Source organism: Tauraco erythrolophus, chromosome 2 (assembly GCF_009769465.1).
Source record: "Tauraco erythrolophus isolate bTauEry1 chromosome 2, bTauEry1.pri, whole genome shotgun sequence".
Classification (NCBI taxonomy): domain Eukaryota; kingdom Metazoa; phylum Chordata; class Aves; order Musophagiformes; family Musophagidae; genus Tauraco; species Tauraco erythrolophus.
The window spans coordinates 70109764-70132291 of NC_141466.1; the positions used below are offsets into that span (position 1 = coordinate 70109764).

Consider the following 22528-nt stretch of genomic DNA (forward strand, 5'->3'; position numbering starts at 1 on the left):
GATCTGACTATCTCTTCTGTGTCTCCTTGAGCTTCCTTACTCTCCTATTTTTCTTCCCTGAATCCTCTTATGGGTGTTCCCCTGGGTCTCTGAGCATTTCCATAGCCTGCTTCTCTTCTGGTATTTGCTGCTAAAGGTGTAGTGCTGAGAACAAAACCTGTATTTTAATGCACTGCTTTGCATCACCATGCTCCATGCAGCAGCCTCTTGTTTTATGTCAGCCAACTTTGCTCATTGAGCAAAGGATATTACAAGAGACATATTTCCTTTGCCCAGACTGCTTGATGCTCTCCATTGGGATGACTGGATGTGAGGAAGAGGTGTCTGGAAAGAGGGAAGAGGCAATAGGAAATGAGCTGACAATTCAGACAAAAAGTGAACATCTCAAACTATAGCCTGAAGCACAAAAGTTGAGGTCTTTCAGTTTGGAAACTTTTCACTCAGATGTAGCATGTAATACGATAACATAAATGTAGTACACCAACGTTATGAAGTGTAAAAAATTAATAGGTAACACGGAAATGTTAATGACAAAGCCAATATATTGCATTTTGATTTTGTGTGACTCCAACACATTCCCATAGAATCACAGAATGGTTTGGGTTGGAAGGGACCTTAAAGATCATCTAGTTCCAACCCTCCTGCCATGGGCTGGGACACCTTCCACTAGACCAGGTTGCTCGAAGTCTCATCCAACCTGGCCTGGAATACTTCCAGGGATGGGGCAGCCACAACTTCTCTGGGCAACCTGTGCCAGTGCCTCACCACCCTCATTGTAAAGAATTCCTTCCTTAGAAATTTCTAATCGAAATCTCCCCTCTTTCTGCGTAAAGCCATTGCCCCTTGTCCTGTCACTAAAGTCATATAATAATATAATAATATAAGGTCCATCATCAAAAGTGATGTGCTCTTTCAAAATACAAATATCTTTGAAGCAAAATACAGCACCAACATGTTTTCATCAGACCTACTTACAGAATAGAAATATTTAGCAAACATTTCCTTTCTTGCCCTAATTATTGAGCAGTGTATGTAGTAGAAAAGATGAATTGACTTTGATGAATTCTATGATGTTTTAAATAAGGAGGAAAAAGTCTCTTTGCTGGTTTTATTACTTCGCAGCTACATAGCTGTTCTTAATTTGCAGAAGTGATCTTTCCATATAGCAAAGTGATCTATTTTCGTTATCTCGATTTACAAGTAGGGAAACTGAGGCACAAGGCACAAACTTACTTTCCTCAAATAAATGAGCAGCAGGATGGATCAAAACCCATAGCAGCAGTCCCTGCTGTAACCACTAAGTAGCATCGCCTTCATTTAACACAGACCTCTATCAGTTTGCAAATGCTCCTGATGGAAAAGGACCTGCTGGGTCCTTTTGCAGTTCCCTGTAAGCACAGGCTTTTTCCATTCCACGTGCTGTACACAAGAGTGCTTTCTGCAATCCCTACATTAAAATAATTCAAGCAGGAGGACATCTCTCATTTCCTTTGGGGGAAACAATTCTGCAGCTGAATAGATTGCAGCATTAGGAAATATTTCCTGATGTCCAGCCCCTGCCGCAGCTTCTAGAATCTGTTGATATATTATTAATAGAAAAGAAAATAAATATAGATATTAATGCCAGCAGACACTGTCTACTACTAATAACCACTGAAGTAATATATTCCCCTTGTTTTTAGCTTTTATTAGTATTTTTGCAAAGGGTTACAAGACCCTTATGCATCCATTAGCCAGTCAGCCATGTGAAATTAATGTGGAGCAATTTTCACAAGCATTACTCAGAACTAATAATAATTAAGCGTTATTTTCTGCTCAGATAACATAGAAAATAAAGTCTGACTTTTATGCCAAGATGGGTTTGCATTAGCTTAAGGTAGATGAATTAATTGTCATTTACAAGTCTTCTCCACCAGCTAGCCAGAAAATATCAAGGTAATTAAAACCAATTTGTGAGGTTCTGTCCCATTGCACATTCACTGAGTTTTATCATTGCTGCAAATTACAGGTGCTTTTATGCTGTTGCAAAGGTGGGATATGAAGGAAACCTCGCTGCTTGCTCTTTCCCCATCACTTCCAAGAAAAGCGACCTCCTTGTGAAGACTGGAATGCATTTTGCAAAGCACTTTGTTGCTGAAGAAGCAATGAAGGTCCATACATCGCATGAAGGACTAACTCAGTCCCAGCTCGGGCTGGGATATGGACCTCTCAGCAACACTCATAAAAGACCTCTAGCAGAGAAAAAAAAAAAAACCAAACAACAACAAAACTATTTGCTTTTGATTTACCACTTAATTGCAAGGGATTAATTTTCGCTGATTACAAAGCCAAGGGACTTCTGCAGGCAGCATTTTATGGATAGCTCAGAAACAGTTCTCTTCAGTTTGCCAGATTTATCTCTATTGCTTTTAACAACCAAAATCCAGCACTTGCAATCCAGGTAAATAAGACTGATTAGTTATACGATGCTACACTTTCCAACACTGCCCAAAATATTTCTTGTCCTTTTTCTAGCTTAAGGAGACATTTAATTTAACGTGTAGTCATGTCCCAGCAGTTTGGTATATCACGTGAGCAGCTGCTATGGTCTTTGAAGATACTCTTAGCTTGGGCCAGCTTCAAGATAGTAGTTCAGCTAATAATTAGCTGTAAGATACTTTAACCCAGAGCTACCTACCAACAGCTAAGATACTATGCAACTGAGTAAGCCAAGACCTTTCTTAGAGTTTCAGCTTTTCAGGTATCCTTCAGATGCCACATCTTGACTTTGCATGTGAGCTTAGCAAACAACTGCACCTGATCTGACCCACCAATGTGGAAAATCTGTGCTTTTCAGAGGATTAGGACTTCTCTTGTCTGTGTCCTGGCTCTCTTAGTTCATCTCTCTGACCTCTCCATCGCTCTACTGTCTCATTATGGCATCTCATTTTGGTATTGGTGTCCACATCAGTGAGATGGAGCAGATTAACCTGACACATGACTATATGGGTCAGTAGCAAAAGAAGAACGAGAAAGCAATTCTGGCTTTTATTATGTTTTGAAAAATCTTCTCTAGAGTAATATAAATGCTATTGAAGAGATAAATAAAAGGAGAGAATACTCAAGAAACATCAACTGTGGCTCAGCCCTGGAAGGAACCACCCCGGCACCTCCATGGTTACCCATGCCTTCAATGAAGAAAGGCTTCCCCCTTTTGTCTGTCTCAGTCTCGATCCAGCCATGGTAGCTGTAAACAGACTTAAAGATCTCGTGGTTTGGCTTTTCTGCGCAATCTTCTCCTCAGCTGACGACGCTGACCTGAAACCACTTCATGGTGTTCCAGTAGCTGCAAACCAGAGGGCCCCTGGTGTGCACCTATGGCACAAGAAGGATGTTATAGCAGGATCAAATCTCAAGTCTCTCATAGCAGCTGCATCCCACAGGTCGACTGGGAAAATCAAACTCTATCCTGAGTTTGTGAGGATTTAGGGGAACAAGGGAATTTTGGACTCAAAATTTCACAGCTCAGCCCCGAGATCCCTGCAGGATAAATAGATACAGAACATAAGAGGAGGAGATAGGTCACAAGCTCTGACTCAGAGCAATGCCCTGTCCTTCTCAGCCTTTTCCACATGATCTTGTAACCACAGAAGGACACCTGAATCCTGTCACCAAGAGACAACATTCAGGAGTGAAAAGGGACATTTGCTGTGACTGCTCAGTCAGTCCTTGACTTCTCTGTAGAACTGGTGCATGTGGGTGCTGGTTACCTGCCACTGGTAATTTTGGGGGCTAGTATCTAGAAATCGGACAAGATATGAGCACAAATCCTGACAAATCCTTCCTGCAACCACGCTAATCTCACTGAAAACTTGCCCACTGCTGGAGGACAACCTTCACTCACCTAGTGTGTGCAAGCTTTCAAATGCACGCTGCAGCCACCCTGCAAAGAGGAAAGTCCTTCTGTTGGCTGCTGTAACTTGAGCGCCAAGAGCATGTCCAGCTCTTGGCGCCAGAGTATGACCTCTGTGTGCAATCTCCGAACACAACCCAGAGAGGGAGAAGAGAAACTAGCAAAAAATCCACCCAGCCAGGTACAGCCCTTTCCTAACAGTTATGTACATCTTCAGTTCTATGCAGCCCCAGCTCTAAATAAGACAGTTTCCTTCCATGGTGGGTTTGAATCTTTTTTCTATCCTATCTCCAGTACTTCGTGTAGCAAATAAGAAATTCAATACAAATCCATCTCCCAGGACAGCCAGCTTTGCTGGGAGATGCTGTCCTTCCCTCTTTGTACATTACCTTGAGAAATGTCTTCATCATTAATGTCTGAACCCCCTTCCGCCAGCAGGTACCCTGAGCTGATACATTAATTAATAAGGAAGTTGCTGTAGTCCTCTGTGCAACTCATAGGCACCTGCTAACAACTATGGCAGAATTCCTACTCAATTCATTAGATGGACAGTCCAGATCCATAATATGGTTTTTTTTTTCTTTTTTTTTTTTTTGGCTCAACATGCATACAGGAGGAATGTCGCTTCAGCATTCATAGAATCATAGAATCACAGAATCATTTAGGCTGGAAAAGATCTTTAAGATCATCAAGTCCAACTGTAAATTCCATACCGTTTGCACTGCAGTGATGTTACTGTAGCTACATGTCTGCAACTCAGCCAGTGCTGCTGGACCATCTTCAGATGCAGGACCTAAAGATGTTTCCCAACCCTCTTTCAGCCAAGAATTCGTGTGAATCGCACAAGCGACCTTGCAGTGACCTTGGATCTGTGCGTTACCCGTGGCCTTGGTGGTGACATCCTGTTTGAACAAGCGAACATCCCGGCTGTTCGTACAATTAAATTACTGGATCTTTTACTGCTAATTCCCTCAGGGCAGGAACAGCCCAAACGTATTATCCCGGTAGCTTCGAGCCTCCTACACAGAGATCATAAACGAAGTCGAGAGAGTGGGAGCCGTTTGCAAGCCAGTGACGTGGCAACGGCTGATGATCCCTCATCGGTGACATGTCGGGATGCGTCATGCTGGCTGTTCCCAGTGCAGGAGGTTTTTAGCGCTGGCAGAGCCCCTGCGTACCATCAGGGCATATCGGTTTCCAAGTGTCCCATTTGGAGGCTGTTCACATTTGCAAAGGACCTTTCTGCCAGGGTGCTTAAATACCAGATAATTCCTGATACCTTGTGACCATCCTTGCGGGGAGAAAGTTTTATCATATTCCATAGCTGAGAAAACAACAGCAGAAAAGTGATGCGATTCGCATGAGGCAAAGGCAGAGCCAGGAATCCCTGTTTAAACTCAACCTCACGCCATTTTCCTTTCAAATCAGATCTATTTTTCCCCGTTTGCCTCCTTAATCATGTTCGTTTCGTTCTCTGCCCGGTCAGCAAGGAAAGGGAGAGCTGTCTGCAGGGCTTGGGGGGCTGTCGGCTGCAGAAAGCACTTTCAGACCCGGGCAGGGAGCGAGTTGGGCAATGCTGCGAAAACCCTGGCAGCAGCTGCAAATCTGTTTCTTTAATCCACAAGCCCCAAGACCCAAATCCTGCTTCAGATCCCTTTCCACATGTGCTGAGCTGGCCTGCTTCGCAGATACAGGAGGAGTTAGGCAGCTAACTGTCGTGGTTTAGGCCAATCTGGCAACTAAACTCCACACAGCCGCTCTCTCACTCCTTCTCCAGTAAAGTGGAGAAGAGAAAAAATGTAATAAAGAGACTGAGGGTCAAGACAAGAACAGAGGGAACACCCACCAACCATGGCCATGGGCAAAACAGACTCGGCTTGGGAACAAAACAATTCATTTTATTAACAATTACTTTGAAAAGAGAGAGACAAAGAAAACCAGTTACTTGAGAGGATAAAGGGAAAAAAAAGCCAGATCTTAAAAACAACACCCCCCCGCCCCCCGGTTAATTTTCTTCCCGGCTCTACCTCCTCCCCCAGTGGCGCAGGCGGACAGGGAATTGGGGATCGCAGGTCAGTTCATCCCGTGTTGTTACTGCTGCTCCTTTCTTAAAGGAAGAGGAGTCCTTACACCCTTTTCCCTTGCCCCAATGGATCCCCTACTCACAAGGAAAATCTACAAACTTCTCCAGTGTGAGTCCTACCCGCAGGATGCAATCCTTCCCCATTGGATTGCTCCAGTGCGGGCTTTACCACAGTCTCAGATTCTTAGGGAGTTGTTGCCACTTGCTCCAGCGTGGGTCGTCCCACGAACTCTAGATGCGTCTCTACCTTGTCGTGCGTCCCCTTCTCCACGACCTCTCTCAGGCTCAGGCATCTCTTCTCCAACATGGGCTTCTCCATGGGCTGCAAGTGGGTCTCTGCTCCACCAAGCCCGTCCTGGCTGCAGGGGGGCCACCTGCCGTCTTGCCACCGATTGGAGGGAAAACTCAGCTCCGGCACACCTCGTCCCGTTCCATCTTCACTGACCCGGTGTCAGTGTGGCCGTTTCTCTCAGGTCTTAGTCCTCTCTGGGTGAACTCAGCCCAGCGGGCACCCCGGGAGCGGGGCGCTCCCTGAGTTCCCCCGGTGGCTCCGCTGCTGCCATCCTCAGCGGGTGGCACCAGCCTGGTGCAGGCAGCTGCCCAGCCGGGAGCCAGGGCAGTGCCCTCCTCCTCTCTCTCCTCACTCCAGGGCAAAGCACCTTTTCTGGTTCCTTTGTCCCAACTTAAATAGGGCAATTCGCAGAGGCGCCGATTGGCTCAACCCCAAGGGGGATGGGAGTCCGATCTGGTGGCCAGAACCGGGTCTTACCCGGTTCCAAAACGAGGGAAGTCACAGGGAGCAAATCCCCTCTCCTGCCACCAGAATCCCCTCCCACATCAAACCATCACACTAACGTACCACTTCTCTTAACTTCAGCTACTTAACTCGATAATTTTGTCATAAAGTGGGCTAAATCATCCTCTCCACGTGATAGTGTCGCTCACATAATTATAGCTGTAGCCCAGATGAATCAGTAGCCTGGTTTTCATACTGCTGAAGATAGGGAAAATAAACACAATTCTTGGACACTTCTGAATATTCCTGTATCCACCTTAAGTGCTCAGAAACATTGGCCCAAGGTTTTCCATCTTTGTGTAGGAGAGGGTGTGGGAGGAGCGAGTTTTGAGTGCTGGTACAATTATCTCAGCTCTGTGATATTTTCAGTAGCACTAATTTAATGAATGCTCAGGTTGATGACTCTGAAGATCGAAGAACTCACTAAATGCTGCTTTCAGCTTTCAGCCTCCTCTTATACCAGTGGTGAAATACTTCTGGTCAGCAACACACACCAGCTACCTGCTCCTGCTCTTCAGTCTCTGTGCCAAGTTTCCGGACAGCAAAAAAACCCTAAAAACAGTATCTTTGCTTCTATTGCATGTTTCTTGTCAACTGGAAGATGATTGAAAAGCAACTGCATCAAATCAGATCTGGTGCTGAACTCATGTCTTCCACAACTGCATGTCAATCCTCCCATTAGGAGAGGTGAGAGCAATGATATATTAGCTGGTAAATAGTTCTGGCTTTTATAAAAATTGTCACTGACTAACAAGACACTTTGTTCACTGAAGCTGATCAAAAGTTTCATCCTTTTCACTGCGGCCATAGCCTTTTAGTGAACATCAGGAGCCTTTCTGCTGGCTTTAGTGTGTTTTGGATCAAGAGTGTAATCTTCCTTTCGTATTTGTATTCGTGTCTGCAACATGGTAATTGATCAGAACAAACACGTTCAGTCACATAAATCTTCTTAGGTGGGAGAAGCTCTGGGGGAGGGAGAACAATCCATCTGATACTCATTAGGTGGATACACAATCCTTGCAAGTCATTGCTGGCTTCATTTTCATGTTGGTAAGCTCTGTGTAAATTGGAGAGAATCAGCATGTGAATAACAATCCTTGCCATCAGAGCCGCCCTGGCTGCAGGAAGCAAAGGCTTTTACAAACAGATGATTTCTTCAGTTATTTCACTGCAAGCAAGTTGTCTTTAGAGAAAGGCAGAAGGAAGGAGGCTATGGCCAGTTTTAGCACGCAGGTATCAAAAATGAACCAGGTAACACAGGGCACCTGGACTCCTCACATGGGATTCCTTTGAGATCTCAGGTGAGAGCCTTCAGCTACTCTGTCCCTTCATCCCCTGCTGGAAAACGAGAGACCACGGCCGGTCTACTCTGTCCACATGGATGTCAGCAGGGTCCATTAGTAACTACAGTGGCATGGACTTAAAGGCAGTTAAAATGCATCTAACCAAAGATTCATGTGGCCCAGACTCCTGTCTCTGACAGTCATTCCTAGCAAGTGCTCAGGGAAGGAGAAGGAGAAACAGGGCAAGTATTTACAGACTTGTATTTATATCACAGTGGTTAATAGCCTTAGAGAGTTTTTCATCCAGGAAGTTATCTAATTGCTTTTTGAATCCATTTATCCCTTAGGATAAATACCCACAACATCCTGGTCAGTGACTTCCATAGTTTAATTATCTGATGGATGAAAAAACACTTCCTTCTCTTTGTTTTAAATCTGCTGCCTGATATGGCCATCTGACACCCCCTCCTTCACGTGTTTTGAACAGTAGGGACAAGACGACAGCTCTTGACTGTCCTCTCCTTGCTGTTCATGACCTTAGGAATCTGTGTCATATCCCCACCAGACACCTCTTTTACAAGCCTGAGAGTCCTGCTCTGTCATTCCCCTTTCCGTCAGAACCCATGCCGTGTCCTTGTTCATCCTGCCTACTCTATTCTTCTCCTTTTCTAAAACTACTACCTCCTTTCTTAGATGGGTGGACAGGAATCACACACAGCACACAAGATGTAGCATCCCAGGATTAGTGCCATGGCACAACACGCATTTGCTTCGCTACCTGTTCCTTTCCTAATAATCCATAATGCTCTTGTGGCCTTTTCGACCTCCACAGGGCCTCACGCTGATGTTTTTGAAGGACTATCCACAGTTACTTCAAGATCTGCTTAGATGGTAATAGCTAATTTAGAGCCTATTTTTGTATGCGTACAGCTGGAGTTGCTTCTCCCTAAGTTCATTACTTTGCCTTTATCAACAGTGAACTGCATCTACTGCTTTAACCTCCAGTCACTCAGAATAATGGGATCCTGCTGCACCTTTGCACATTTAGTTTCAATTTTGAGAACTCTGAATAATGCTGTGGCATCAGCCAGCTTGGTCACCTCAGCATTCACCCTTCTTGACCATCACAACTCGGTGTCATCAGTGAACTTGCTGAGGGTGCATCAGTCCCACTGTCCATGTTGCCGAGGCAGATGTCCCAATACCAGTCCCCAAGGAACACCACTCATCACTGGTCTTCACTTGGATATCGAGCCGTTGACCGCAACTCTTTGAGTGCGACCATCCAGCCAATTCCTTATCCACCGAGTGGTTCATCCATCGAATCCATGTCTTTCCAATTTAGAGGCAAAGATGTTGTGTGGACAGTGTCAAATGCTTTGGACAAGTCCAGGCAGATGATGTCAGTTGCTCTTCCCTTATCCATCAACGCTGTAACCCAGTCGTAGAAAGCCACCAAATTTGTGGAAGTCTCAGCATGTTATATCAGCTGGATCACAACATGCTTGTCGACTGCTTCAAAGAGTTTAGATCTACCTGTGAGTCATGGCTTTCCCTTAAAGCTGAGTTGACTCACTGTAATTGAATAAGAAGCAGCTCCTCTGAGTCATCACCCTGATTCTCCCACTCCGAGGGCAAGCACAAAGTGGGTTTTTGTGTTCAGCTGGATCCATAGATGTTCTGCTCCCCACAGCTTCACTCACCAGACACAAAAAGCAATGCTGGATCCCCTTGCTGCAAACCAAAGAGCTTCAGTTTGAGGGACCAAAAGCTACAATCCAGAGGAAGAAAGCAGAAGAGATGTGCGACATCATCAACATCCCAGGTCCTTGCAAGAGGAAGAAATGTCTTTGACACATGAAAGCATTAAGCCACTCCAGCCTGAATGTTTTCACTTGTCTGCCCATATCATAAAATGATAAAATGATAAAAGTTCTATAAAGCCATGGGACACAGGAAAAGCGTTCTAATTCTTATGAACTGCACATCAAAGCACTCTTCAGAAGCAAATTTAAGAGACTGCAGATACAGAAATGTCTTTCTACTGCTTTTTTCTGGGGCTCCCCAGGATACCTTCCTAGTTAAACTGATCTGCTCCTTAGGGAAAAAAAACCCACACCATCATGTTAGCAACTGTGCAGTGTTGGAGAATCCACCAGAATGATGGAGAGTGGATCACTCTCTTCAATATTAAGGTAAGGTACAATAGTACAGTAATTTTTCATAGTTAGTAATAACTTTGAATGGAAATACGGTTAACTTTGACTCCTAGCTCCCAGGAGATCTGTCTACCAGGAGATCTGATGGTGTCCCTGCCCATGGCAGGGGAGTTGGAACTAGATGATCTTGAAGGTCCCTTCCAACTCAAACCATTCTGTGATTCTATGATTCTATGATTTTCATCTGAAAGGCAGAAGGACCTATAACCTCATACCTCATACAGATACCCTCCATCCCTACAGACTGCAATCAGCCCATCACCTATCCACCTTGGTTCAGATGTTTTGAACAGACTGAGGGACTGACTAGGCTTTGCCGGTTCATGACATTTCCCTTGCATCTGTGACAATTTTCCTATATAGACCCAATTTTCATTTGCAGACTTTTTATTAAAAAAATTCTATTTTGCAAGTCTTACTTCACAGTTTTGGAGCCACGTTAGCACCAGTAAAAGGATGCAAGAGCTTTTGCCACTTCTGCACGGGTTTAGCACTCATGCACAGATGAAGTGAGGGTGCGAGGGGTGAGTTGAGCTCCAGACTGGTCACCTCTCCTGGATGTCTCCAGTGTAAGTGCCAAGCTCCCACTGCAGTCACGTTACTGGCACTGGGGCATGGTTTGAGATGGGGGCAGTGGGATGCCTGGGGGATATCCTGGGATATCTAAAATAGCACTGGAGACCTAGATGTAGGCAACTGTCCTGCCTTGGAGCCATGTGTTCCCCTGTGAGCTAGACACCGTGGACTTGCTTTTAGTTAATGGGGAGCAAAAGCACTCATACAGGATTTATCTCATTTATCTCAGTCTCAATGAATTACATGTCAGAAGTGTTTTTTTTCTCCCTGTTGATGGAAAGATGATTCAGTACATGCAGATGGCTATAGAAAATACATTTGTATCTGGCCAGATAAATCCCACCCAAGGTTGTACAATTACTGCTACCACTACAGCTATGAAGGGTGAGAGCCCCGAGCATCCCAGATGCTGTAAAGGGCATTTGCCCTGTCCAAACTGCTGATGGTATTTGTGGGCAGGACATATTACAGGTGAAGGAAAGAGGTCCTTCTCTGCCTTTGTCGTGGGTTAGGCCGAACCCCACACACAGCCGGTCACTCACCCTCCCCCACCCCCAGGAATGAAGGAGAGAATTAAAGGAGAAACGGTTGAGATAAGAACAATTTAATACAGATAAGTAATACACAGGGTAGATGCTCACCACCCCCTCTTATCCGCAGCCCGTCTCGTCCCGAAGCTGCAATCCCGGACGAACGCGAGGCCCCGAAATAGAGAGAGGCAGAGAGAGAGAGAGATAGTACTCCGAGAGTGGGAGTACTGGGAGAGAGAGGGGAAAAAAAAAAGGCAATAGAGCAAAAGCGCAGCAAGCGCAAAAGAGCAGAAGCGGCGAAAGAGCCAAAGCGCAAAAGCCCTTCTGTCCGGCTGACCCTCACCTTTATACTGGGCATGACGCTGCATGATATGGAATAGTAATTGGCCAGTTTGGCCCTCAATCTTAAGTTCCACCACAAATCACAAGGGGAATCGTGTCCCCCTTGTCCCAGCTATGCACCCCCCTTATCCCGCCGTGCTTCTGCACTCCGGCACACTGAAAAGTCCTTGGAGTTTCACATCCAACCACAAACATCAGCATGCTATCAGCATTCTTCTCAGAGTGAGCCTCTGAGTAAAACCAAAACACGGAGCTCTTCTAGCTGCTAAAAAGAAGAGCTAACTCTGTCCCAGCTAAAACCAGGACAGCCTTTTTCACAGAACTAAAGAAATTAAAACCCAGAGCCCTAGATGCATCTTTTCAGATATTTATCAGAGGTGGCCAAGATCACCTCCTGCTACATTTGGTGGAAGGGGGTAGATAGCTTCAGCCCATGCTTCTTAGCCCTCCAGGGAGGGACAGTGTAGGGCATGGTGAAGCTGAGCTGGAAGGATCTCGCAGCTTGTTTGTGGCCACGCAATTATTCCTTCCCCTGAAACTCAGGCCAAGGACTGGGCCCCCCTTCATCTGCTGCTGACCTGAACTGTACATGAACTGTGACTTCCAGCTGAACACACTCTGTCCTAATCACCATGGCACTGAGCTACCCCCACAGACCTCCTCTGCAGAAACTCTCTGAAATATAATTGGGCCATTTACTGAATTTTGTCTGGATAGGCAAGACACTGAAGAGGCATTTGCTTTGTGAGTCCCTTATACTCTAATTATTGTTCAAGTTACCATTGCATCATAGCCTAACAAAAGATGCTTAAGAAAGCAAGGAATTAGACATCAATTGTGGTTCATGGGGTCATGGAAGAAACGTAGCACACAGAAAAATAACACATAGGCCATCTCTAGAGTCTCTTCTTTAGCACTTGTACCCCACGAACATCCATTAATGCTAATGTTTATGACTAAATAGAACTATAAGTCAATTACAGATCCTGTTAGTGTTAATTCACAGTCAATCTATATATTTGTCTGCAGAACCTCTAGGGAATTGGTATACAATAGATTTTTCTTTTTAAGTGAATGGATTTTTTTTTTTTTAAGTACAAATACTGAGGAGCTTTGCTATTCAATCTCCTTGAGTTATTATAGGAATATGGTCAGTGATCCACAAATTAGTCTTGTCTAGCACTAGTACGATCGCAGCTGGTGAACTGTCTGAGCCTTTCTAGTCATGTCCTGTTGCCTCATGGGGTTATTAAGGCGGTGGTCAGTAGGATAAACTTTCTACATGATGCCTCAGTGAAGTTAGCTGTGTGGCTTTAGTTACTCATAAAGCAGCTTGCTGCAAAATGGCACACAGTGCAAAGACCTAGGATGGTAACACTTTGGATCCAGATCAGGATCATGTGGACTTATAATCTTGGGTCTAGATGCAACTTACCCATCTTGGCCTGGTTCTGGACATGAAAAAATGTATCCTGATACTCAGCAAAGCTCAGGTAAGGTTAACATAAGGCTTTTATCTACTTCATGTTCAGACAGATCATGCATTTGTGCAGTGCATGGCTTCCAGGTTTACTGTGATCACCAAGCTCAGCATCTCCAGGGCTTGTTCTCTGACCAGGGGTGTCTGCCTTGCCTGCACTGCTGCTCCATCCTGGCCTATAAACTGGGATGCCAAGATCCAAATTGATCCTGCCCCATCCCTGGAAATATTCAAGGTCAGGTTGAACAGGACTCTGAGCAACCTGATGGAGTGAAAGATGTCCCTGATCATTGCAGGTGAAATTGGACTAGATGACCTTTAGAGGTTCCTTCCAGGCCAAACTATTCTATGATTCTATGATTCATACGATTATGATTATGAACTGTGATTCGATGATTCTAATGTGGGTGGCTCCTGACCCATGCAAAAGCTTGAGCTGTGTCTAGAAATCATCCAGGAGACAGCTGGTTGACATAGAGAAAAAACATACCTCCTTGACAGTGCTGATGTTGTAAAGAATTTAAGTATTTTGAAATCTGGCCTCATTCTCCTTTGACACAAACCCCATAATCTTCATAGACAAACATAGCTCGATAGATTGCTCTGTCTACAGTGTGCCTCCCTATCTGCCTGGGGCAGATGAATTGAGTATCCGGTGGTCCATGCTGCAGAACAAGCATCAGATTTGGACCTGGTCTCCTAGTTCATTACCAGGCAGCCTACTACGGGCAAACCATCAGATATGGAAACCAGGCTAGCGAGGCCAAAATGTGCCCTATTGACTTCAATCAGTGCTTCCCAGAAAACAGCCCGTCAGCAAAATGCTTCCCCTGCAGCACATTAACAAATTCTGATGAAAAGTCATGTCACTTGTTTCTCTTCTGAGGAGCTGCACTTGTAGCACAGGGTATGGTTTTGTCTTGCTCTCATTATGTCAGGATTGCAGGACACTTCTGTCCAGTCAAGCTTCCACTAAAAGTGGGCAGTTGTTGGGCTATGAGCATTATCACACTTGCAATCGTTGTGTACTTGCACTGCTTGGAAAGCTTACATTTCTAGTTCATTTCTCAGATGACTTTAACATTACCCTCGTTCAAAATAGCACCCTCATCAGCTTTCTGAATACAGGAGATTCATTTTGCTGGATACAAGTGCTCTTGCTGTTTCACCAGCATAATTCAGCCTCAGAACTTCAGGCTGGGCTGGGAAGTGCATTCTTTAATCATGTTAATGTTATCCTGTGGTAGTTTTCTTTTTAAAATTTTTGATTGAATTTAATGAAGGTGAAAGCCACTAGACGAATGGCTTCAGAGACACATGCTCTCCGGCTAATCAAAAAATGATTCTGCAAAGCAAAGCTTCCCCTCTGCTGCCCAGCTACGGGCCCAGCTTGCAACAGCTTTGCAGTCCCTGTCCCCACCGTCTTTGCCTAAAGGACAGGAGAAATCCCTCTGTCTTGGGTGTTGGTTTAGTGCTCTCAGTGACTGATTCCTGTGCGTACATGTGTCTGCCCATCTGTCCCCCTGCAAACACACACACACAAGTCTAAGAAAAACCTTGCCCAGTGGAGGACAGAGCCTTAGTCCTGGAGTGGAGGCTGCAGGGAGAGCTCAGTCCTTACCAGGCACTCCAAGGAGGGGCTGGAGGTTGGATGCTATGAAAGCAAAGGTGGTTTTTTGCTTATGAAAGCAAAGGTGGTTTTTTGCTTTCAGACTTTGTTTGACATCAGGACAGTGGCGCTGTGGGTGGAGCACATTCTGAGGGTGCAAGTTCTGAGTGAGGTTTTCCTCCATTTGTCTGTTTGTGTCAGCTCTCTTCCCCCAGCAGTCCCTGATGTCAAATACTGCTTGAACTCTACTGTCTAGCTTCAAAAGTCATCATTATCACTAACTCATTGCAATAAGATGCAACTAGTTCTGGCATTCACAGACAAACCTGCCATGTTATCAAAGGACATTTGTATCAGAGCCAAGAGCTCACTCAAATTAAAAACTCCTGAACTCAATTTCCCATCTAGTTCTTTTGCTTTGACCCTTCTGGACAAACTTTCCTGTCTCCTTTCAGTATTTAACCTGTAGATAGAGCAGCACTGCCCTCAACCAGGGTTGAGGCAACACCAGGCAGGAGGGGGACGCAGCCCACACTGTGCAGAACCCTCTTTGCAGTGATACAAGACCTCCTCTCCCATTGCCCCCACCACTGCACAGCGTGACCACAGCAGACTCTCGGTTTTTAAATTGGTACGAGATAACAGTCCAAAATCCTGTGCCCAGAGCCATCCAAAACTGTCTCCCATCCAAAGGGACTTGTTGGGAACCACCCATTCCCCTTGTCCTCCTTTCAGCTCAGTTTCCCTTGCAGAACTCTTGTCTCTCTCGCTGCATGGCAGGAATCAGGCCAAGGGGGAGAGTGTGAGGAGAGCCTCATTTGCTCTACAAGGTCTTTCGTTTCCAGCACCACTAATGCTTTCCAATCCCAAGAGTCCCGCACTCCTGCTGCCTGGGTCAATATGCCTTTGCAGGCAATTCCTTGACCCCTGAACACCTTGCCCTGGCCTCCTGCAGAGAAGCTTTAGCAACCCCAGGAGGCCATGGGAAGGATCAATGTTCATTCCCAAAGTGAAGATGTTTCTTATCCAATGTCTCCGTGACTCCGTAGGCAGTGTGGCCATCCGGGAGCGTGTTTACTTTACCTGATGGGTGCCTCTTCCTCCTCTCTCCAGCTCAGCACACAGCATGTTCTCCTCCAGCTGTGGGATCTGCTCCAAGCACTGCTCCCTGCTGATGAGCTTCATCTGCACTTTCTGCAGTACATGGGATGCTGCCACCATGACCCCAAAACAACAAGAGAGGAAAGAACGATTAGTGAAACCTGTGGAGCAGAGCAGATTTACAAGGTCGAAACCACAGCTGGAGACTTGTCCTCACGGCTGCTCAGCTGGATTTGTAAAGCATCTCAGGGCAAGAGGGTCTCAGGGCACAACCATATGGTCTTGGGGTCACAGGGACTTACAGGGACTGTCCAAAGTCTTTGTGCTCTTGACTTTATGCCAGCCCGGTGAGTGGGTGGGTAGGTAAAGAGAGGGGAGGTGTTAACAGGCAAAGCTGAAATCCTGAGGAGCAGAGGCTTGCTAAACAGGATTTTTTAAAAAATCACTTATTCTTGTAGATGAACTTTGGTACAACTGGAAGACTCCAAAGGAATGGCTTATCCTATTGGGTTTGGTGATGACCTGAGACAAGCTGCTTGGGTTTCTCTCTCGTGTTTCTGAGGAACTCAGTTTGAGGGACTCTTCATGGAGTCCTGTGAGAGGTCTGCAGAGGGAAGTCCACTGAGCTTTCCTCAGAACAGATGATCTTGTTATCCCCGTGCTCTCCCACAGGGCTGTGAGGCCATGCCTCACCCAGAGGATCAGCTATATCTTTCACAAAGTGGCTCTCAGGAGGACTGTACTGCTTTATTCTTCCCTTGAGATGCAAAAAAAAAAAAATAAATAAGACATGGTAGCGGGCACCAGTAAGTGACAAAAAGACTGAAAATATGCAGGGCCACTTGGAAAATCCACTCAATTCACCCACGTTTCTCTTTAAAGTGAACCTAAGTCTGAAGGATAAAACAGACTTCTGGAGGATGTTGTTGTTGGGGAGGAGTCCTACTGGTTTTCAGAATCTCTTCCATATTTCACTGAGCTAAATCCTCCCAGCACCTTCAGGAAGGTGGGACTCAAAGGTAAGATCTAAAAGATAGAAAGTTATCAGGTCCCTTTCCCAGCTAATATGGGGTCGCTCCATGAAAGTGCCTATAGATTAAAAGCTTTAAATGGAGGCAACTCCAAGGAAGTGGCTCCCCTTGACGTCTAATTGACTGCAGCTGAAGGGGAGTCAGGCCAGTGCTGCCTGAGGTGCCAGTCAAGAGATGTCCACCTACGAAATGCTGACAGAGATGAGAAATTACCCATATTATTCTCCTGTCAAGGAATAATACCTCGTCCTTTTTGGTATGATCCATATCACACCATTGTACACCCCTCTCATACAACCACAGAATGGTTAGGGTTGGAAGGGAGCTCAAAGATCACCAAACCCAACTTCTGTTTTTCTTCTGAAACATCTCCCAGACAGAAGGGGTGTGTGCCAGGGCTGAGTGCATTGACCTCTTGCAGGGTGCAATTTGGAGAGAGGAGGCAATGTCAGCTGAGCCCACACAGCAGCGTGAGACTGATCTCCGGAGCCATGCCATGCGTTTTGCAAAGAGACAGCTCCAGAGAAATCCTGCCGAGCTGCAGAGCGACTGCAGCAGCCTCCTGCTTTTCTGTTTCTAAGAGCACATTACCTTGGTGAAATGGGAGAGTTTCACAACTACAACACGGTGTTGTGTTGTGTATTACCGCTACATGAGGCAAATGAAGCCTAAGAAGGAAAATTCAGTTTCAGAGAGGATACAGTAACCCTTTTGAGCAGACTAGCAAGGATTAATTGGGACATTGACTTACCGCATCCCAGGAAAGATTGTTAAAGCCCCAAGACACCACCCTGCCCACTCTGTCCTGATTGATCTCTTTCCAATAATGAATTAGCCATTTAGTGACATTTGTTCAGGATAGGCATTTTGGGTCACAATCAGTGCTGGAGCTACTTTCATTAGGGCTTAAACGAGAGCAATTAGCAATAGCAATCTGCTGTTCTAAATGAATGAAGAAGAGGGTGGCCAGTACCTTTGAATCAATCTGGTTCATAGAGGCATTAAGCTGAAGACAACCCTAGACTTCCATTTCCCTGGTTCCAGACCACTTTAGACCTAGCCTAACTTGCCCACAAAGGTGGAGCTTGTCTTACTTTGGGTGCCAAAAAAGGCAAGCAAGAGGCTGAGTTCCTGCAGAGCAAAGGTAAGCTTTAAGTTGCTGCTTGAACATACGGGCTGAGTACCAGGGACTTTGCTCTGAGGCTTGGTAGGTGACTGGTTCTTCATAGAATCATAGAATGGCATAGGTTGGAAGGGACCTCAGAGATCATCTAATCCAACCTCCCTGTCATGGGTGGGGACGCCTCACAACTAGACCAGGCTACTCAAGGCACCCTCCAACCTGGCCTTGAACACCTCCAGAGAGGGGGCATCCACAACTTCTCTGGGCAATTTATTCCAAAGTCTTACCACCCTCGCATCAAACAGATAGCTGGTGGATGTGCAGAGGCTGTGAGGATCTGGATGTGTTTACCAGGGAGGTAGGGAGTAGAAGTTAATGTGGGTAACCCCTCCTGGGAGAGAACATCTACTTTAAATGGATAAAATCCAGCCTCCATTAACAAATACAGCTCCCAACAGCATCTCACCTGCCCTCGTGCTTCCCACCTACAACCCAGCAGTCTTGACACGTATTGGTGTCATTCATGAAAGGCAGGCAGATGGGAATTTTCTTATTGCTGAACTCAATGCGAGAGCTGAGCAGGATCAGAGTGATATCATTTTGCACGCTCATACTGTCAAAGTTTTTGTGGAAGATCAAGCTGTCCGTCTTATGTTCTTTCAGCAGGAGGCTGAGATCTGTTCCCCCCACTACAACAGTGAGATCTTGTGGCCTTATAAACAAAACAGAAGCAGTGTAGACATATGCAAGCATGAAAGCTTTGTGTCATAAAGGTTGGTGTCTTCTACTCCTGAGCAGGGTAGAGTGGTGCTTAGAAAATTTCAGAGGCAGGTTAGCTATAAATATCATAGAATCATAGAATTACAGAATGGTTTGAGCTCAAAGGGACCTTCAAGATAATCCAGTTCCAACCCCCCTGCCATAAGCAGGTACACCTTCCACTACATCAGGTTGCTCAAAGCCTCATCCAGTCTGGTCTTGAACACTTCTAGGGATGCCCCTCTACTCAGCTCTTGTGAGACCCCACCTGGAATACTGTGTTCAGCTCTGGAGTCCCCCACACAAGAAGGACATGGAGTTACTCGAGCGAGTCCAGAGGAGGGCCACGAAGATGATCCGAGGGCTGGAGCACCTCTGCTATGAAGACAGGCTGAGAGAGTTGGGGCTGTTCAGCCTGGAGAAGAGAAGGCTCCGGGGTGATCTTATAGCAGCTTTCCAGTACCTAAAGGGGGCCTACAGGAAAGCTGGAGAGGGACTTTTTACAAGGGCATGTAGTGACAGGACAAGGGGCAATGGCTTTAAACTGAAAGAGGGGAGATTTCGATTAGATCTAAGGAAGAAATTTTTTACATTGAGAGTAGTGAGGCACTGGAACAGGTTTCCCAGAGAAGTTGTGGCTGCCCCATCCCTGGAAGTGTTCAAGGCCAGGTTAGATGAGGCTTTGGACAACCTGGTGTAGTGGAGGATTTCTCTGCCCATGGCAGGGAGGTTGGAACTAGATGATCTTTAAGATCCCTTCCAACCCTAACCGTTCTATGATTCTATGATTCTATGGGGCAGCCACAGCTTCTCTGGCCAACCTGTTCCAGTGCCTCACCACCCTCAGAGGGAAGAAGTTCATCCTTAGATCCAATTGAAATCTCCCCTCTTTCACTTTAAAGCCGTTACGCCTTGTCCTACTACTACATGCCCTTGTCACCAGTCCCTCTTCAGCTTTCTTGTAGCCCCATTAGGTACTGGAAGGCTGCTGGAATGTCTCCCCGGAGCCTTCTCTTCTCCAGGCTGAACAGTCCCAACTCTCTCAGCCTGTCTCCATAGGAGAGGTCCTCCAGCCCTCGGATTATCTTCGTGGCCTTCTCTGGACCCTCAGTTCTAGGCAAAGCTAATTTTCAGGGGAGAGAGGTGCAGAAGTACAACATGAATGCAACCAAGTTATAAATAGCCCAGCCGTTAACAAAGAGAGGGGAGTGGGCTGGATCTTCAGGATTGCTGTGCCCCAGGCTGGCTGCTCTCGGCTGCCCCCAGCCAGCTGCTCCAGGTTGTGATGCCACAAGTTATTTGTCACTGACCAGTCTTGGCTATTGGGCCTGCTGAATTTTGGAGGGGGCTCACAGAGGGCTGGATTCTACCCCTTGGCATTGTATGGGCTTGATTTATCCGGAAACTGCTGTTTTAAAATCAGACTTTCCACGAGGTAAAGGTATTTGCTATATGAAAGCAAGGGTAATTTGGGGGTTAGAATAAGTTAGAATGGAGTACACCTCATTTTACAAGGTACCAAAACATGTGTAGACATACAAGAAGTGCTTGGGGCCATCAGAACAGCATCACGGGCATTTATACAAGGCTGCTTTGACCTTCCTTCAAAAAATTCCCCTTCTGCATCTCCTGGTTGTGCAGATTTCTGCACATTTTTGTTATAACATTACCTCTGATCAAAAACGGGCCTGTTTTCCCCAAAGGAGATGTGACGGCTTGATGTAAAGGGGTTCTGGTGGCAGGAGAGGGGATTTGCTCCCTGTGACTTCCCTGGTTTTGGAACCGGGTAAGACCCGGTTCTGGCCACCAGATCGGACTCCCGTCCCCCTCGGGGTTGAGCCAATCGGCGCCTCTGTGAATTGCCTTATTTAAGTTGGGACAAAGGAACCGGAAAAGGTGCTTTGCCCAGGAGTGAGGAGAGAAGGGAGGAGGGCTCTTCCCCTGCTCCTCAGCTCCTGTCAGGGCAGCTGCCCACACCGGGCCAGCGCCACCCACTGAGGATGGCGGCGGTGGAGCCACCAGGGGAACTCAGGGAGCACCCCGCTCCCGGGGTGCCCGCTGGGCTGAGTTCACCCAGAGAGGACTGAGATCTGAGAGAAAGAGCAACACAGACACCAGGTCAGTGAGGATGGAACGGGACGAGGTGTGCCGGAGCTGAGTTTCCCCTGCAACTGGTGGTGAGACGGCAGGTGGCCCCCCTGCAGCCAGGACAGGCTTGGTGGAGCAGAGACTCACTTGCAGCCCGTGGAGAAGCCCATGTTAGAGAAGAGATGCCTGAGCCTGAGAGAGGTCGCGGAGAATGGGACACACGACAAGGTAGATATGCATCTAGAGTCCATGTGACGACGTACACAGGAGCAAGCGGCAACAACTCCCTAAGAATCTGAGACTGTGGTAAGAGCCTGCACTGGAGCAATCTGATGGGGAAGGATTGCATCCGGCGGGTAGGACTCACTCTGGAGAAGTTTGTGGATTTTCCTTGTGAGTAGACGATCCACTGGAGCAAGGGAAAAAAGGTGTAAGGACTCCTCCTCCTTTAAGAAACGGAGCAGCAGTAACAACATGGGATGAACTGACCTGTACTCCTCCATTCCTGGAAGAAAAGGAAGGAGGCGGAGGTGTTGTTTTTAAGATCTGGCTTTGTTTCTTTTTATCCTCTCAAGTAACTGGTTTTGTTTATCTTTATCCTCTCAAGTAACTGTTAATAAATTGTTTTGCTTTATTCCCAAGCCGAGTCTCTTTTGCCCGGGACCACGGTTGGTGGGTGCTCCTTCTCCGTTCTTGTCTCGACCCTCAGTCCTTCTATTATAATTTTTCCTCTCCACTTTACTAGGGAAGGAGTGAGAGAGCGGCTGTGTGGAGTTTAGTTGCCAGATCGGCCTAAACCACAACAGGCGGCAATTCCTGTTTTCAGGGCTCTCTTTCTGGCTCAGACACATATATGTTGCACTTGACCCCAAGGACACACATATCCTGCACCCACAAGGAGGAATGTCATCAACCCAGTGTACGTGGGCTGCCCTCGCTTCCCCTGAGTACTCACACCTCTTCTGTAAAGCAATGGGCTGCAGTTAAAATTCACAATGCGCTGATTATGGTTCCTCCGCAGATATGTTTCCCGTGGCTCTGGATGCTCACATGCCATGGGATCTCCCCAGCCTTGACACATCTCCCCGCTGTGATCCTCTTGCCAGTCTTCAGAAAGGACCCGTAAGCTCGTCGGAGGCTACACTCTGGGCATGAAATGAGACATGTCGTCCACGTACAGCAGTGTGGCTGCCTGTGCTACTAAATTAGAGGGGCAGGACACCAGCTAAAGCACTGGTCTGTAATTATCCATGCTACTTGGTCTCTACCAAAGCCCCTGACATCGTTGTAGCCTCCCTAAACCTGGACTCTACCAAACAATGCCCAGGCAGTTTTTGGGGCTAGACCATTTCCTATAGGCAGATTGGCCACAATCCTTGTTTAGGGTGAATGAGTGGAAGAATTCAGCATCAGGCTGTAGTACAAGCAGTACATACATGCCACCAGGTACAAGGAATAAGCCCAGGCCTATTTCATGTACCGATGCCTGTGTATCCTGAAGGGCTACTAGCAGTTCTGCTCTGCTGGCCATTTCTAAACACGAAAATTTGAGATTAAAAACCTGTGTGGATGCTGCTGATCAGAAAAGTTAAACAAAAGAGGGTAAGGAGCAGCAT

At 46.4% G+C, this 22528-nt stretch overlaps 1 protein-coding gene across 1 annotated transcript; it reads right to left on the reverse strand.

The window, feature by feature from the left end:
• Nucleotides 1-3051: 3051 nt before the first annotated feature.
• Nucleotides 3052-22528, reverse strand: LOC147529207 (serine protease 55-like). Its single transcript, XM_086625661.1, is given in 7 exon segments — nt 3052-3354; nt 15894-16072; nt 16605-16668; nt 17589-17610; nt 18532-18777; nt 21868-22057; nt 22393-22528. Coding segments are annotated over 7 exon segments (1140 nt in total).